At 41.9% G+C, this 18,790-nt stretch overlaps 1 protein-coding gene across 3 annotated transcripts in view; it reads right to left on the reverse strand.

Annotated features, from left to right (window-relative positions):
* The window catches only part of LOC103823258 (TLE family member 4, transcriptional corepressor), a 106,040-nt gene that overhangs the window by 33,416 nt on the left and 53,834 nt on the right, over nt 1-18,790 (reverse strand). For 2 of the 3 annotated variants that reach the window (XM_050987026.1, XM_050987024.1), the window contains exons 7-8: nt 17,632-17,836; nt 17,216-17,232 (exon numbers count right to left, since the gene is read on the reverse strand). In XM_050987026.1, the coding sequence (XP_050842983.1) occupies nt 17,216-17,232; nt 17,632-17,836 (222 nt within the window). The remainder of the gene's footprint in view (nt 1-17,215; nt 17,233-17,631; nt 17,837-18,790) is intronic. The other variant, XM_050987025.1, reaches the window with a different exon arrangement.

The raw sequence follows: 18,790 nt of genomic DNA on the forward strand, positions 1-18,790 counted from the left end.
CCCCTGCCTGCATGTGATCCCCACTAGGCACTTTCACTACTGACAAAAATCACATTCCCACATCCACCTGTAGGGCTACTAGAGCAGCCTTTCAGGAAGTCTGGAAGAGTCTTCCAGCTGTGCAGTGGCCCTTGCAGGGCACCTTGCTAACACTCAGTGGAGCGCTATGCCCAAAACCTGCAGCTGAACAGCTTGCTCCATGCACAGAAAGTGGCAGAGCCTTGCCTGCGTGGCCTTGGGCTGGAAGTAACACAATGAGGACGAGTCCAGGCACATTGGGACATTTAGAGTCACTGCTGCTGGTGGGTGGCGTGGTCCTAAGAGGGGCTAACATTAACCCAGGGGCTTTGTTGCACAGTGTATTTATGCAGTGTGACAGCTGGTTAGCCCAGGGTGAGCAACACAACCAAACACAAACTCCCCTTGCCAGGACCTTCCCAAGAGTGCTGTGGCTTCTGCTGATTCGGCTACATATCATAGAATCACAGGATATGGTGAGTTGGAAGGCTCTCACAAGGATCATCAGGTCCAACTCCTGGCCCTGCACAGCACTATCCCCAAGGGTCACACCCTGCGCCTGAGAGCATTGTTTGAAAGCTTTTGGAACTCCATCAGGCTGGTGCTGTGACCATTTCACTGGGGAGCCTGTTCCAGTGCCAACCACCCACTGCAAGACGAACCTTTTTCTGACAGCCACCGTAAGCCTCCCCTGACACAGCTTCAGACCATTCCCTCAGGTGCTGTCACTGGTCACCACAGAGGAGAGATCAGTGCCTGCCTCTTCTCTTCCTCTCACGAGGAAGCTCTAACTACAATGAGGGCTCCCCTCAGTCTCCTCCAGGCTGAGCAGAACAAGTGACCTCAGCCACTCCTCATACACCTTCCCCTCAAAGGCCCTTCCCCATCCTCACTGGCCTCCTTTAAATGTTCTCTAACAGTTTAGTACCTTTCTCATATTTTATTACCCAAACCAGCCCCCAGCCCTGGAGGTGAGGCTGCCCCAGCTCAGAGCAGAGCAGGACAATCCCCTCCCTTGCCCAGCTGGCCATGCTGTGCCTGGTGCACCCCAGGACAGGGCTGGCCCTCCTGGCTGCCAGGGCACTGCTGACCCATGTTCAACTTGCCAGGACCCCCAGGTCCCTTTCCATGGCACTGCTTACAGCATCTCATTCCCAGTCTGTCCATACATCCAGGGTTGCCCCATCCCAGATGCAGAATCCAGCACTTTCCCCTGCTGAACTTCATTTGGCTGGTGATTGCCCAGACCTCTGATTTGTGGAGGTCTCTCTGCAGGGCCTCTCCCTGCCCTGGAGGGAGTCAACAGCTCCTCCCAGTTTTCTATCATCTGAAAACATGCCTAGAGTCCCTTTCAGTCCTGTGTCCAACCACCTGGTGTGAAAGGAGCCACAGAAACACAAGAGCAATGTAATCAAGCTTGACGGAAGGATGAAAATTCAAACAAAGCTTGTCTCCTGCAAAAACATGCAGAGATTAGACAGTCAAATGGAAGTAGCTCAAAAGGACTAAGTGGTCAAACTAGAAGCATGCATGTACTTGCCAAGAATGGGACTCAAAACCACTGTGAGGTTTCAAAAGGAAGAATTAAGTACATACAGATCATAAAGTAACATTGATGCTTGAGCTAAAAACTGAAAATAGGGAGGTTGGAAAATCGTTTGTATTTTGGAAATGTAGGTTTAGTAGTCTGCTCTTTTGTCTGATCACATGAAGTCAATTAAGCCTCTTCATGCCTCAAAAAGCAGGATAATTTCAGAAGTCTAGAGAGTGTTTCTTTCCCTTATGGGTTGTTGTGAGGATTCATGGATTGAAGATTTGGTGATACTATGGTATCACCAAAATGGATCTATTACATATGCTAGACCAAAATTTAAAAATGAGGAAGAATAATCAGTATTCCTGGTATCAAAACACAACTAAAAGATTAGAGCAATCCAATTGCTGTAACAGAGTACCTGTACTTAGCTATGTATAGAAACTATACATAGAACTTTACCCAATTCTTATGTTTGCATAAATTTGTATGAGACAGACATGAAAAATATAAAAGAGGAAGCATTTCTGCATTGTAAGCAAAACTCATCAGCCAAACTGTGAGAACCTAAAGCCACTACTTCAGAATGTGTAAGACCTTCTCAAAGACAGCCAGATGTCAGGTGAACCCCCCCGATTTCTGCAGAAATGCAAAGCCAGTCTTTCCATCATCACTTCGTTTACTATAACCTGCCAGGTACAGTGTCTTTAGGGCTTTTTGCTATGCAGTGTTTGCACTTAAAACACTTCATGTAAGTCTGAAAAACAAACACTGTCTGGGCTTTTCTGATTAAAATCCAATATAAATTATATTCAAAATAGTGCAGCCCACTGGTTAATGGCAAGGTGCCAGTAAAGATCTTCTGTGGCTGAAGGATGTGCACCACTGACTTAGGGCTTCATCTATCTGCTATACTGTTCCTTCTGTCTTATTTTAATATTTCCTATTACTGAATGTTCTTTTCCATATCCACTCTTATTCCTAACTGGCCAGCTTAGAACTCCAGTTGTGTATTATCTCACACCAGACAGTGCAAAAAAATGCTGCCCCACAAAGCCTAATGACTTTGTGACTTGAGTAAGTCAAATTCACTCTCCACCTATGCAGTATACCAGTTCTTTCCCTCCTTGCTTCACTCAAAACTTCTGTTACTCCAATGCAAATTCATTCCAGAAGCACTTTCCTGATCTAAGCTCTGTGAAACTCCAGGTAAAGCAAAACTTAGGGCCCTCCTTATAGATCTGCTGGCAAAGCAGATTACCCTAACAAGCTAACTATGTGTAACTAAGTACAGGGAAAAGTACATTTCACATAAAAACACAAAACTATCCAAGCCTGTCTAAAAAGTAAGGCAATGCCACAGAACATTCACAAGTTAGTTTTTGTGAATTCTCACACAATTTAGGTGATCCAAAACTGTGTTTCCCAAATGCTGTTCAAACATGATTATGGACTATATTTGTTTTGACTGGGCTTTAAGTCCCTGCATTTCAAAAAGTCCTCATTTTACCTTCAATCAAGGTGGAAATTTGCTATCATAATACCTTCAGCTCCCTTTAGAACTGTTATGCGTATTTCCCAAAGAGAAAAGAATTGGGTATTCATCATGCACAAACTGATATGTACAGTAACACCACTCTTAGTAGGTTTGCTGGAAAGAGTTTGATATTTCTACCCTTTGTTCTGATATTTGTAGGATTAACAACAAATTCAGGCCTGATCTCACAGTATTTAATATCTGGGCAAAACACTTCTTGCTGATGTAGACATGGTTTAACACAACAAACATCCTACATATTACAAGAAACTTTAGCAGTGGCAGTAGTAAAAGGCAATTTCTTCCTTATCTCTTTTTGTGCTTCCCTTCTTCTCTTATCATGATGAGAGCAGGAAAAATTTGGCAACCATAACAAAGGGGAATAACAAAAACACTCACAGATGATTACTCAAATTGGGTCCATAAATACCATGATTACCTGGCTACTACAGCACTTGAAGATCCATGAAGGCAGAAGACAAAAAATACCTGCATATCAGACGCTGTTACTCCTAAACCCTGTGGCTACCTCAGACACCAGCAGGTGCACACGTAACAGCAGAGGCAAGGAATACCTTTGTATGCCTCCAGACAGCACTACTGAACAGAGCCTTCTTCTTCCACTGCAGTGGTGTCTTCACCCCTGTGAATTTGACTTGCCACTTTCCACCTGACCTGCACAACACCCTGAAGTTGATCACTACAAGAAAACTACAGTCAAAATAACAAACACAAAGCATCTCTCCTGCCAAGTGGCAAGACCTTCCAGATCATATGCTAACTTCCTCCACAACCAGACAGCACAACTATATTTCACAACACATTAGATGCATTATGGGTCCCAGCAAACAATACTCAGGCACAAAACTCAAGTGCCAGAAATGGCTAGAGTAAACTTGCAGCTCCTCCAGGGCCAAAACTACCTTTTCAGCAAAGATATCCTAATGTGATGCTATTCTTCTGCATCTATTCTCTGCCATCCCTCAAGGCAGACTTGAAAAGAAGGACAGCCAGAAAACTATGAGTCAGACAGAGCTAAAAAGGTTAGTCTCTGGGACCCAGAAACCACAAGGATAGGTATTTCAGACATGTTTTTTAAAATGCTTTCTCTCTGTCTCCATCTTCTCTTCCTGAAGGACTAAATGTAAAATGAAATCGTCTTACGGAAGGACAGCCGCTTCCCCCCTGTGCTCAATCATTCCAGTCACACTATGTTGTCCAGTAACCTGCACTGATAATTCCTCATGAATAAAATGCCAACATTATCATCCACAGCTATGTTGTTGACATGTGTTTGTAAAAATGCCATTAATTTTCTGGCTTCACAACAGCTGAGCTACTCCCCATTTGAATATACAAAAGAGTATTTTGTTTAAACCAAATTAAAAGCGTTCCAGTAAATGACTTCAATTTTGCTGGCTATACTACTTAGTGTATACTGTTCTATTTAAGCCTCTCTTTCCTCATCCCTGGCCCTTCTACACCCCCATCCTTTTCTCTCTGTTTTTTTTTTTTTCCTCCTTCTCCCTTTATATACTTAATCCTTTCATTTCAGGAACTGGATTTTCCCAGCAAGACATCCACAGTCAGAGAGAGCTTCAAAAACATAGTGCCAAGGAGTTAAGGCAATGGTGAAATTGCCTCTGCTCTGTTTTTATTCACCTGATTGCCAAAAACTATTTAGCAGTAAGGAAAGAAAGGGAAAGGGGAGGGAAAAGCACATAAGTGCTGAATACACCTTCCTTCACCCATCCAGACAAGCGCAGACATTCGCCATTTAAGTTGGAATGAAAACCACCATTTCTGCCAGGCCCTCCTGGCATCTCACCACTTTATTTGTTCCCATTTGTATCTAATGCTTTTGTCAACAGTTCAACAAAAGTCAAAGCAAACAACCCACTACAAACACTGAGGGTAACAGCAACAAGCATGAATCCTTCACAATTATCCAGCCCAGCTGCTCAGTGCCTGTCCAGACTGCTTTCATTTACAACAGTGTCAACAAAAGGCTGAAACCCAATAACTAGGTGGGTCAATACTACCACTGTAAAGCCTCCAGAGAAGAAAATGCTGTTCTGCTGCTTAACTGCTTCAGCAAACATGCAGAATAATTCAGTTAGATAGACAAGTGCTTGCCTAATCATTTGTTGTGTGAATTACTCAAGGCTTTCCCTTCAAACTGCTAAACGATGGCTCTTCAAATATTTCCATGGAACCACCAGATGTCCTACAGGAGAAAAGGGAACATAAGGCACATTCTGACGTAAGAGAGGGCAATGGTAACCTGTGATCTTGAAAAGCAATGTTTAGAGGATTAACGCCTTCTTGAACACATTGCTTCTGGTATAAAGAACACACAGCTTTTAACACAAGTGTTAGGCATGCAGCAATTTACTCGCTGCTTGATCTCTATACAGCATAATCAAGGTTGTGTACAATTTTTCTTCCTTTTTTTCATGTGAATTGTAAAAGAGTTCTCTCCAGAGAGTATGTAAAGTGTAGGTAAAAGTAAGCACAATAGCTAGTCAGGTAGATGCAGAGAGGAAACATGCATTTATTCCCACATTATCTCTCTTCCTCCACTGCCCTTCATGCTCATTTGACACAAGCCAAATGCTCACTCACCTTCCTCCAGAGGTTTCACGAAGTAGGTTCATGTTTACAGTTTCAAAGAGCAGGACAAAGTAGTCTTAATGCATAGAACCCAGTGCTACACATTATATGTTTTACTTTAAGCATGGGAAACAGCCACCTTCAGAAGTCTGCTTCCCTGATTTGCTGGCTTTTGTCACAATTGATCTATTACATTAGCATATTATTTTTACCCTCTTAGCAAACTTTAAGAAAATGGACAAATTAGGTAACAAATAGTGCTTGTTTTGATTTAATCTCATTACTGGCAAGAACAACCTGAATATGAATAAATGTTTTTTCTAGGACCAGTTTACATATACATCACAGTGCAGTGTTGGACAGATATGTATCTTGGGCCAGAATACAATATCAAATACACTTATGAATATTTTATTTTTGACATCTACAGTAACAGTTGCGCACGCTGAGTAACTAGTATTCCAGAGAGGATTCCTGGCAGTTTTAAGACTTAGAAAAAGAGTAAGAGAAATTCTCTCTGTATGTCAAATTAAAGAACATATTTTTGTTTTTATAATTAGAGTCTGCAACATATTTTGTTTGCAAAACATGCGGCTTTGCAGTGATTGCACTGTAGCAATCTGGTGTTGTGTGTTGTCAACATGAGAGACTTCTTCTATCAAATAAAGTTTGCTTCCTCTTTCTGTCCAAAACAATCATGCAACATTTGTCTACTAAATAGCAGCAGCTCCATCACATTGTGATCACCACAGCTGTTAGTACCCACTACAGCCCTACACTACTCGGTGGGAAACTTCTGTTAGATTTACTATTAAAAATCAGGTTATTGCTATTTGCAACACTAGGTTTGTTTATTAGCATTAGCAGGACCGTTACAGTCGTTAGCAGAATTTGTAAATTTGCTTAAAGTTCATGGAGAGCAAAGACACAACAGAGAGGGTACTGTAGAGAGAGGTACTGTACAACAGAAAACCTCTGGTATCAAAAGAGTTGTGACTTGCGCAGCTCAAACGGGAAAAACCTCTGATGCTAGATACACTAGAAACGGTCTGATGCTGAATACCCTAAAAAGTATGGGAAAGAGAGATAACATCACAATTTTTGATGGTGTCTCCTGCTCCTCATCCAGCAGAACAGGAAGAAGTGTTGAAAAATGGCACACCCAGCCTCTGCCACAGGTAAAGGTAATGCTGTTCACCAGGAAACCTTCATAGAGCACACCAGAGTCCTGCAGGTCTGGAAAATAACTTTACTGCTTTCAAACTCCTGCAGTGTGACGCAAAGCTTTTAGGCTAGATGGTGAGCACACACTACTTTTCTAAGGGCAACAAACTGATCATTGACAGATGCCTTTATGCTTAAGGTGGGGTCCCTTTGCTACTCTCACGTCAATTATACATACTGACATGGCTCAGAAAAAGACTGTACTGCAAGGGAATGGCAGAAAAACGTTTCTCTAACCTCACAAGGTTTACTGTAATTGATTTTAAAAAGATTATTTTAAAATATTCAGACACTGAATTCTTCTCACAAGCTGCAGTACTGGACAGCAAGGCTCATTACAAAATAGTAGTTGGAGGTCGAGGCACAAAACTTTTGTCAAAGCAGGGAAGAAAAGCAAAACATTAATTTCGTCCAAGGCTAAAATAAATTGCAGTTTGATACTTTTAAAAGAAATGAAGAGGCGAGACAGAAGTATAGCATCAACAGATATGACTTCAACAAATGTATCAGGGAGAAAGGAGAAATATAAACACACAGGTATAAGCTACAATTACTACAAGCCAGATACAACGGTTTCCTAATGCCTGGTATTGGAAGATCACAAGGCAAAGCTTTATGTTATTTAGGTCAGCACTGGCTTTTCAACTCAATGTAACTAGTGATTTCTATACAGTCAGTCCACTTTGTTAATACAATAAAAAGAGAAAAGGACTCAGAAATACGCTGCCATAGCTGAAGAGTTTTATGTTGTGTGTGGTCTGTGCCAAAACACAAACCACACACAACTGCAGAAGACCCTTCTGGGGGTCACTGTAATTGGGAGACACCTCTCCTGGCCTTTTTTCCATACTTCTGTACTGCACTTCTGCAGAACATGACAGTCTGACAAAGCAGGACCCTGCCAGCAAAACCAGTGTTATTGTTTATTTTGATCTGTCAAGATTATTATAGCAAAAAATACTGTATACCCTCTTTCAAACAATATAGTGGCTTGAAATATGCCAGCTTCTCTGTATCGTGAATCTGTGATGGACAGCTCACCCAGTTAATGGAAAAAAGGAACAACCCATGTTGAATCTTTTCTTTCTCCTATTCCTCTGTCCCACTTACTCATAAGTATGCATTAAGAACATTCCCACAGCTGTATTCACTGCCTCTTGAGTGGGAGAAAAACAGAGGTGCAGCTGTGCCTACTAATATTCATATGCAAACAAGTAGCACTGGACTGGCGGTTACACCTCACTTAAAAGCTCCTTGGTACTCTGTTAAGTTTGCAGATCAAGAAGAAGTGATAAAGAGCAATCTGCTGTCCTTTTAATGCAATTAGCAGATTTAAGTGGCATTTCACTTCCAATACTTCATTAAAACACTGACTGCATCCAGCAATTACTGATGATACAACATTCACAGTGTTCCCCCTACAGTCCTCCCTGAGACTTGGTGGAAAGTTGGGGCAAGCCCTAAGCTGGCAGGCAGCAGTCAGAGCCAGCAGCCAGCACAGCTTCTGGAACCAGACGTGAAACCTGTACCCTAGTGCACTGCAGCAGAGCTGAGGGTAGCAGAAGGCAAGGGAAGAGAACACCCAGGACCTAACAGGGAACTGACAGGAAGTCAATAACACCTGTGCCAGTGGTCTCTGTAATTCCTTCAGGAGGCAATGGAAAATACCATCTCCAGGATTTGCATCTCTTAAGCACAATTGTGACTGGGTCTGTTGCTGGGTCAGCTGCCACACATTGCTGACTTTTGCTACACGTCTCTGTTTTACAATTTCTGTGAGACTTTCTACCCCTCAAGTTGAAGCAGACAAGGGGTGAAGTCCAGTAAAAATGTCGTGTGGACACAAGACTTCAATTTTCCTCTTGGATTATTTTTTCATGTTAGTCCAACCAGCCAAACAATACCTCAGCTTAGGAAAAATACTTTTTAAATTTCCTCCCCCAATGCACCCAAATGCAAGTTAACAGCATCCCAGAAAAAAGTGACATCAAGCTGAATTCCTTCAATCCCTTCATAGTGGGAAGCACTGCTGGGGAAGGACCTGGCTCTACCCCCTCTGCCAGGAGCTTGGGGCATCCCTGGGGTACCCTCCAGCTCTGGCCCTGTTGCTACCAGCCAGCACAGCTCCATTGGTGCCAAGGAAAGAACAAACTAAAAAAGATTAATTCGCAGATGTTCATGCATTTCACACACAGGGTGCCCTGTGGTCCGTTGCCAGGGCAACGGGAGACCACCAGCGCGCGCTTTATTGGCTTTATGAAGTGCGTCTCGGGGGCTATAGTCCAAGAAATGCTGCATGATAATCTTCAGGCTTTTCAGAAGCCTTGTTTTGTGTTTATCCACATTTAACCCTCTGAGTGTTATTAAGAGCACCACTAAGTCTGGCGTGACAAGGAATGTAAAGACAGGATGTGAGGAGACAAACACATCGTCTCTGTTTCCAGCCTAGAGAGCCTGGAAAGCATGTCCTCAGCACCTGCTCCCACCTGACCTGCACTGAAGTTTTCACCCACCACCTGCAGGTAGGCTGGCAGGTAAGCTGTTGTAGGGCAGACCTCAGTACAGCCACGTCTGGGAACAGAAACTGCAAATGCAACAAAAGTGTCATACTAGACTAACAGGTAAGTGATGGCAAGCACGTTTTCTCAGTAACTTCAAAAGAAGATTAAAAAGAATCAAGACCAACTTTCTAGACATATGACACATGAAAAACCACATTTTTATTTGGAACCCCAACACACAACACCAGCAAACCACCCATGTCAAAACCTTTAACCAAAATTTATAAATTCACATAGAGAACTTCCCTTCCTCTCCTTATTCCAGGCCAGTGTCAGGTGATTCCTCTAGCTGTCCTCTCACCAGCCAAGGCAGGGCTGCAGACGGGAGGGGCAGGAGGGAACAGGGGTTAAAATCACAAGTGACACAACACCCCAAGCAGCAGCAGCCGCCACTGACATCAGGCGCTAATCCAGCAGGAGAAGAGAGGCAGAAAGCGAGGGTGGCAGAAGGGATCAGTAGAAGAAACGGCTTGCATTCAGACTTGCAGGAGAAAGAGCATGCAGAGACAATCATTTCCTGGGAAAAGCTAAAGCCTAACGAGAATTTACTCTGCCTCCTTTATTCAGACAACCAACCCCTTTGTGGCAGGGGCTTCCTGACTGACAGGAACCCAGGGCTCTTTAATAGGATTTCCATATTATTTCCAACACCTGCCTATAAGTTATTTGTTTACATTGAAGAAGGCGAGATTCTCAAATCAGGCATCTGCTTCTGGTTCAGGCATATTTTAGGAAACCATGTAGAAAGAAGCTTTGTTGCTATGGAGACATTTTTATTTTCTTCCCTTAGTTGGATGAAAAACATTAGCATTTCCAATTTTTTGTTCTTCAAAAGGCCAAATGTCACTTAAGAAAAGACAGAACTTCTTAAATTGCTATGCAGAATAGGCTAATCGAGCTTTAGATATTTAATTAATTATTCAACTCAATTATAGCTGTACCAAAGAGAGGCAGGAAACAGCGCAATTTTCCTGCAAACTTCCCTCAATGGCCAATTCCTGCTGGCCAGTCTAATTGCTTTTTCCCCTCAAAGCACAGCTAAAACTTTGTAGTTCATGTTGCACACAACAATCTTGCATAACAACTTGCATATCAGTCAGATTAGGCATTTCCCTAAACTAATCAGCTTGGACTTAGGAATGTGCTCCTTTCCCAGTGCCAGAAAAGAGATAAGAAGGGCCATACAAATATACAATTTGCATTCAGTGACTTCACCCATATGACAGAAACTTCCAATGCATGTCATACATGTCACTGAATCCAGAAGGCGCCCTCCTTCCCTCCCTTTAGCAGATAATCTGCATGCCCAAGGAATCTGTAGATTCATGTAAAAATAAGGGATGTTTCAAGTTACTTTGGACCTAACAGTTTTAACGACTGGCTCAAAAAAAAAAAAAAAACAAAAAAAAGGAAAAAAATCACAGCACCAACAGAAATCTATAAGTCAAAAACCTAGTCTGTGTCCCACTTTTGACAAAAATTGATTTGTGTTATTTTCTCCCATTACATTGACAAACATCTACATAACTTGACCTGCAAATGTGTTCCTCATTCCAACTCATCCACCATGAGTAAACTAGTGTAATACATGAATTCCAGCATGTAAAGTATGATTTTAATTGCATGCTTACAATGAGGAGAACTTGAAGAGACAGAATAAACAAATTAATTTCCTCCCTTTACTTCTCTTCCCCCAGCTATTATATTGTCAAAGCCTTTGCACTGGAGACCTTTCCACCCACCTCCTCATTCCAACAAACTTCCTCTTCCTACTCTATGATGCAAAATCATAATCCTGTTTTATCAACATCAGAGTCTGTTGCCATGGAAATAATTAGACATGACTGCTCAGGTTAGAAATTACAGCCCATGTATGTATTTGCCTTCTGGGTGAAGAGAGCATCTGGAGAGAGAATATTTGAGTTACCCTAAATCACCAAGTGGCAATATAAAAGTTTGACAGTGGGATGCACTATGGGAATTTGACCAAACATGGGCACACCACTGAGTAAAAATCAGCCTGTGGTAACATGCAGAAAGATGTAAGATAAGAGGACAATGTGCCATTAATAGACAGAAGTGGATAGAAAGCTATTGGGTAAAAGAGGTTAAGCCATCAAAACTAGCAGAAGCAGCTAATCTTTGATGACAGAGTATATGCTGTCACTTTCATATGAATATGACTACTGTACACTAAATTAAACTTCCCAGATGACCTCCTAAAAAAGACTAAAGATGTGATACTGCATGAATGAAAGAAATTTAAAACTCAGTTGGGGTGGGGGGGAGAAAAGAAGAAAAAAACACAGCAGGGAGATACACACCTGAGGTTTAGTTTCATGTTCCTTTTAAAAACCACAGAGCTTGAATGACACACTACAAGTTTAGCCATGAAAAGGTTATTAAGAAAAAAAAAAAGGCAGTGCCAAAAAATCAGCTCCATAAGATAGACTGAGACAACAAACAGGACCTTGCTAATTAATATTTGTTCTGCTTCAGCAGACAGTTACTGGACGAGACTGCAACAAACAAGCATGTCTTACCCAATCACATCATTAATCCACTCACGTTCACCACCTGAGGACCAGCTATGCCCCACAGATATTTATTCATCTGTTCCACAAACAAACAATTACAACACATTTTCTGGAATTAGGGCACCTGTTACATTCAGCACAGCTTACATGCCCAGAGGCAGATATCAATTAATACTGAAAAAATTACTGTATCAGAAGCCAACAGAAGTTACTCATTATTATTTAGTAATGCTACCCCCAAAACACCCATGAACATCAAAAGCACACCTCTTGCGGAGTGGTATAGTTCAAATCCACTCTGTTTAAAACTACCGCTTCATCACAAGAGAAAGTGAAATGCATGCAATGCTTCATTCCTGAACGGCAAAAGTACACACAGAATCCATGATGTGAGTCTGAAATGTCTGGATTTTAACAAGCCTGTGAAGTGCTTTTTAGCTGAATGGTGATTAATTGGCCAAATAACAAAATGATCAGGAAATAAATTCTGCAAATTTCTTTAAGTTTGTACCAGGTAACCACATTTTTTTTTTTGGCTTGTTTAATAGACACTGAATGCAGAGACATTTGGCAGGACACTCACGCCTCTAGAGGAAGTCCCATTTAAAAGAAACCTGACAATTAGGGCAAAGTCCACAAAATACATAACAGCAGCTTATGTGGTGTTCCTCTATCAGCAGAAGAACAAAGTGAGCAACATAATTACATTTGGTAATATCCAGAAGTCTTGTATTATATGTTGGAGCATTTTTATTTTAAAGTATCTTGTACTTTCCAGAAGTGCATTCACACAACTCCTCCAAGCATCAGGTTACTCACAGATTCAGGAGTAAGCAGCCTACTCACAACTAAATGAAGAGAGGTCTAAACACTTAATAGTGGCTAACAGCTTGAGAAGCACTGGAGCACCTGCTACCACAAATGGAAATGGAATGTGTGAATCGCATCCATCCACTTTCCCAGTATCGCCCACATGTGTAATTATTAGCTTTCACACAGATTAAGGCAAAAGTAATTTTATTTCTAAATTCTCCTCAATTTGCCCTGACAGACTTCTCCCAATTCACCAGCATGTTGGCCAGAAATCCACTCCAAAGCTCCATTTGATGCATTATTTAATATATTTTCTTCTAAAATTCTTTTCTTCCCCCCAGAGGAATCTCAAACTAGCTGTTTTATTCCTGTCACAAGACTGCAATTTTCAATTATTGGCACTTGTTACTGCTGAAACAGATCAAAATGAAAAAAGGTTTCATCACCTTGGCAAGTCTTACTATAGGCATAGTCTCTTCCCCAAATAATTTAAAAATCAGATAAAATAAAAAAACACAACAACCAAAAAAAACCCAAATAAAAAAACCAACCAACCCCAAAAGGAAGGCAATACTTAACAGGCATATAAAGAACAAGAGATCTACATTAGAAGTGATAAAAAGTTACACATGTTGGATCCTGTGCATGAATTCACATGTTTCGGGAGACTCTGAGGTTCCTGAACAATCTGCTCAGGGACATCCAGGCTACCTCTGGCAGGCGCACAGCCCAGACAGCATCTGGGAGCTCCTTCATTCCGCTTGCTGCACTGAGAGTTATGGGAAGAGAGTGCCAGCACAACACTACTTTCTGTCAGGTGGAGCTTTTTTACACAAGACGTTTCCACAGCTTCTCCAAAGGGAATGTATTAGAAAAGGAATTTTGTTAAGCACCAGAGAAACTTTTGCCACGTTGTCCCAGAGATGATACCAGGGCTGGAAAGGAGGACATGCCTCCTGCACCAAGAGTTCTCACAGGAGGTGGAAAAAAACTTGCGCAAGTGCAATTTGCAAAAAAGAATCCACTTAAGTAATAATACTTTCCTTCCCCCACGCCTCCTTCCCCCCACCTTTTAGAAAAAGAAGTTTAAGGGCTTTGAAAAGGAGACACACCAAGTCCTCCACGAAAAGCTGTGCAGTTAACTGCAGAGCTGTTTGTCTTTCTGTCTAAACACATTATACTCCCTCAGAGCCCTTAAGCCAGGGCTGCACTTTGAGCGCAGCCCTGGCACATGCCACCCTTCCCTTCCTTTTGTCTGCTCCACAGCCTTGCCACTGCACAAAGAGCACTCCCATGACCCAGTTTACTGCGTTTAGAATTTTCCCATACCTCAAACTTTGCAAAGAATTTGGAGGACTGGATCCAAGAAGAAATCAAAGAGCTCCCAAAGCTGCCCTTCTCCACAGAGCTTGCTGTGTCATTGCTGATCCATTATTTAGGAACAGCTCCTGGACAATCTTATGTTACCTGAAGGCGACTACTCAGTTTCAGCAGTGAACTACTCAGTCCGGGCAGGATCAGGTGTAACACGTCATGTCTGGTAGAGTGATGCAAACTGCCTTTTCCCTGGCCTGAACTAAGAGGAGAGTCAGGACCAGCACAGCTAGAGACAGCAAGTTTCAGTAAGAAAGCTGCCCAGCAAATCCAAAGCACTGTAAGTAGTGGCAAGAAATGGCTCATTTCAGCCAAATTCCTTTCTTTGTAGAAATGGGTACAGTACCTTTGTTATCCGAATTGCACACTAAAGCGTAAATTTACACTTGATGAGCTATTTTAAAATCCACCCTGCTTAATAATCTATATCAGCAAGAAAACACTTTAAAGTGTCTCTCACAATTAAACCCAGGCACAACCTTATATAAATCAAAATTTTGCTACCATATCAAAACGTTACACTGGGGCTGTATAACATTGCCCATATCCTCATTACATGCTACACTAATTACTACCAGCAGATTCAGAATTTTCTGCACATTAGAGGCTTTTAGAGGAGCTATAAAAAATTTCAGGCATCATTAATTTAAATTTGTATTGAAATTTCCTTTTGACAGATGGCCAAAAATTACTTACTATTTAGAGTACCAGAGCCTGCCTGTTTGCACATTGGAAGAGGAAAGGGAAAAATTAAAAGGAAGAAGGAAATTTATGTCACGTTCATCACCTGTTAAATGTTAAGGAGCATTATCCTGCATGAATAAATTATTTCGTACAAGCACACAGACTCCAGCTGGTTCTGCCTGACAAAAACTGTCTCAAGTCACACAGCAGACAATCATAAAAAGCCTCTCTTAACCGGGAACCACTTAAGGGAGGAGGGATCGATTGAACAAGCAACTAACTGCTACTCTGGGCATCACTGAAAACATTTAAGGAAATTAGCAAACTATTTCACCTTGCAAAGCTGGCAGTAAGCCCCATAATGCTGACACACATGCCAATTCACAACTTGAGCACCGTGCAAGACAAACATCTACTTATCATTTCAAAGTAAACTGCACGAAGTAGATGTCCTTCATTCCTTCTAGAAGCTGTATGAGTAACAGCACTTTTGAATCAATCCCAGATAAAATCAGCCTTTTCAGTACAAATGCTCACCCTAATATCCATGCAGCATGAACACCCCAACACCTCAAAAATCTAGACACAGGACTAGCATATATTTTTTAGAAACAGTGAATGGCATATATTAGCAATTCTCCTCAGTCACTTGAATGAAATCATCATGGTTTCAACTATATCGGTAAGCAAACTTACTCAAGAAACCACATGGGTTTGTTCTCTCACAGTCAGTTATCCACCCCACTTGCACTTGTTTGTTTGAGTGCAGGAAAAAAGAAAATGGACTAAACTGTTCACAGTGAAGACTGGTTTTTCTTGGGAAATCGTCATTAATGTGTGCTCCCACCCCATGGCATTAAGCAGAATTAGCAGTTTCCAGCCCTCATGACAAAGAGGCTGAAGTGAAATCCAACACGCTGTTGTCTTATGTCACAGATAGACAGCTTCAGTGCCTTTGCTGCTCACGGTGAAAAGTGACAGTTCCTGTCAGCTCCTGGTTGTTATGCAGAGCCATGTGTTTAACAGCAAAACTGACAACTATTGGCTCAGTTGCGCTTGGCTGGGACATGTCAGGAGCACCAGGGGCAGAATGGGTGTGCTGGGATAGGCTGTGGGACACATACCCACCTGTAGTTGCCAAAGAACCAAGGTGTCAGCTTTTGTGTGGGCCCTGGATGGACAGGTCTCTAGAAGGGGCAAAGCCTGTGCCCAGAACCATGTTTCTCCCAACACCATAAAGGGAATACTAGTAATATCTGATTAGACAAGAGCCTGCTAATCTTGTCTAATGCACACTAGACTCATGCTGTGAACATCTCTTCCATCACTTCCCCAACCCAAGGAATATATGATATATTCCTAAAGAAAGCACAACTAGAAATTTGACAAAGTGTTTCTAAGTACTTCATAAGGTTGGTACAGATCTTGCCATTTTTAAGAGAAGTGTATCTTTCTTTTCACACTCAGCAGCACCTAATAAGGCTTGACCTTGTGTTTCTGAAAACCATGCAAACTCGGAGAGCAGGCTGACAAAGGAAGAGGACAGGACTAACACATTCTCTCCATCTGCAGCATTAGAACCCCAGGAATCCCTGGGAGACTGTGATGGCTATCGGTATGGAAAAGCACCACACGTCACTGAATCATACTTGTATCTATTACTGAATGCTCAAATTATACAAGTTGCAAGGTATGTTGTTACATCTACTTATGAACATCACCTTACACAGCATGCAGTCATTGTATCCTGTGTAAGGTGATGTTCATGCTGCAGAGTCACTCAGAACCTGAAAATTAGTTTTTGGAAAAGGAAGGCAGAATCCTCAGTGCAAGCTTCAGTACGACCTTCATCATAGTAGAGGGAAGGGCAGCTCACTCCTCTCCAACTACAGGATAGCAGGCAGCACCCTGCATCTCCCCCTGTCAGTGACAGAGCTCTCCTTCCTCAACTGCATTGTAAGGAAATATGAGAATTACAATATACAGCATCCAAATGACTTAAGACTACTGGCTTATTCTTTCTGTCTCAAAAGCTTGGACACAGACCCTGGGCAGACCTTTCTTTCCACCCAAGAACAGCCTCCATGCTGTTCCAGCAAACTCACTGATCAGCATGTTGCCTGCAATCCTAGCTGCCCCATTACCAGCCATTGCTTAAATGTGAAACACAGGCTATGCAGGGTGCTGCCAATCAACACAAGCATCACCACCCAGTTCCAGTTTGTGACTTTTTCCACCACTCTGTGCCACACTTCAGAAAAACGCAGTGCTCACACAGCTCTGTCAAACTACCCTTTACACCTACGAAATGGAATCCTACCTTGATGGAGTCTCTGTCTGCATGCAGAGCAGCCCCCATGTGTAAGGAGGGGGAGATATAGTGGCAGGGGATGGGCATGTGGGGGAAGAAAGAAAGAGAAAAATACTAGTTAGTTTACATAAAATTATACATTTATCATACTCCGAAGAAAGAATCCTGATGTCTGTTAAATAATAAATTGCACAGATGTTAACTTTTCTGTACAGTTAATTATTAATGCTGTACAGCCAGATTTATAAAACTGGATTTCTAGCATTTGAACACAATTCCTGGCTACTGCTAGATAATAAACACTAAAGTAATTAGCTAGGAACTCTTCTGAAAATTGCTCCTCCTCCACCTTCACTTGCTTTAAACAGGAGAATTTAAAAAAAAAGAAAGAAACCAAAGCCACACACTCCTCTGGTGGCACCTACCTCTTTGGTGATCATTATCATGGTGCTTCTTCTCGTCTTTAATTGGGAGGTGGGACTGTCCCCCCAGTGCACTGGAGAGTGCCAGGAGACCAGCACTGCTGCCAATGGGTGGGATGGCTGGAGGCTGCAAGCCCGAGGGGTGCGGAGTGAGCGGCACGGGAAGACCATGTCCATGTGACAAGTGCTGGGCCTGGAGTTGCTGCTGCTGTGAAAAACAAAACACAGATATTGAATTTGTTCAGGGAGCTGGGGATTGTCTAATTGATCACCTACATCAACTGTGACTGATCAGATCAATCAATGCATATGATCAATCCAAGATATCAATGCTTACAAACATCCTGCTGCCTTAAAAATGTCCAGATGTTTGGACACAATATATGTGGTAAAACTCAGACTGAACTGGGAAAAAACAGCAACAAAAATTAAAAAATAAAAAAGAAAGCAAATGAATGCTACTATTTTGATGATTTTTTTTATTTTTTTGACAGAGGTATTATGCTTTTCTCTTTCTAGTAGAAATGCACCATGTACACATCTAATCAAAACATATGCAACTGTAAAAGCAGTTATATAATAAAAAAAAGTTGAAAATTGAGAAAATTAGTGTTAAACAGTTCTCCCAGCGCTACTGCACAGCATGCAGTGAAAGTTAATTTGAAAGAGAAAACCTGAATTAACAATCCAGAAAAGGAAACTGGTTGCAGCCACCGTTTTAAGCCCTTTAAGTGTCCTCAGCGGTACTTGAGCAAATTACTAAAGAAAATCTAATGTAGCAAGGCTTGGGTCTTCCTGTAGGCTTGCTCAATAATGCTGAAATAATTGGGCACTCTGTGCACGTTTAGTGATGCTCGAATGAAAAGCTAGAGGCCTGCCCTTGTACTCTTCTCTAGCTGCTGACTCTGTGTTGTGACAGGTTTATTTGAGTGGGACTGTGATGCATGCACCAGTAACTGCACTGACAAGAGTTTAAAGTCATTTTTACCAGTACACTGGCAACACATAGAGAAAGCCCTTGAGAGGTTCGAATTAGAGTGCTTGACCTCACCCAGGGCTGCATCAAGCTCTGTGCTATACTAACCACTGTGGGGTAGATAGACTGTTGCTATTCATTGGAAAGGCAGCAGAAAAAAACCCTAACAAATCAACAACAAAAACC

This window comes from Serinus canaria, chromosome Z, assembly GCF_022539315.1.
Source record: "Serinus canaria isolate serCan28SL12 chromosome Z, serCan2020, whole genome shotgun sequence".
NCBI lineage: Eukaryota > Metazoa > Chordata > Aves > Passeriformes > Fringillidae > Serinus > Serinus canaria.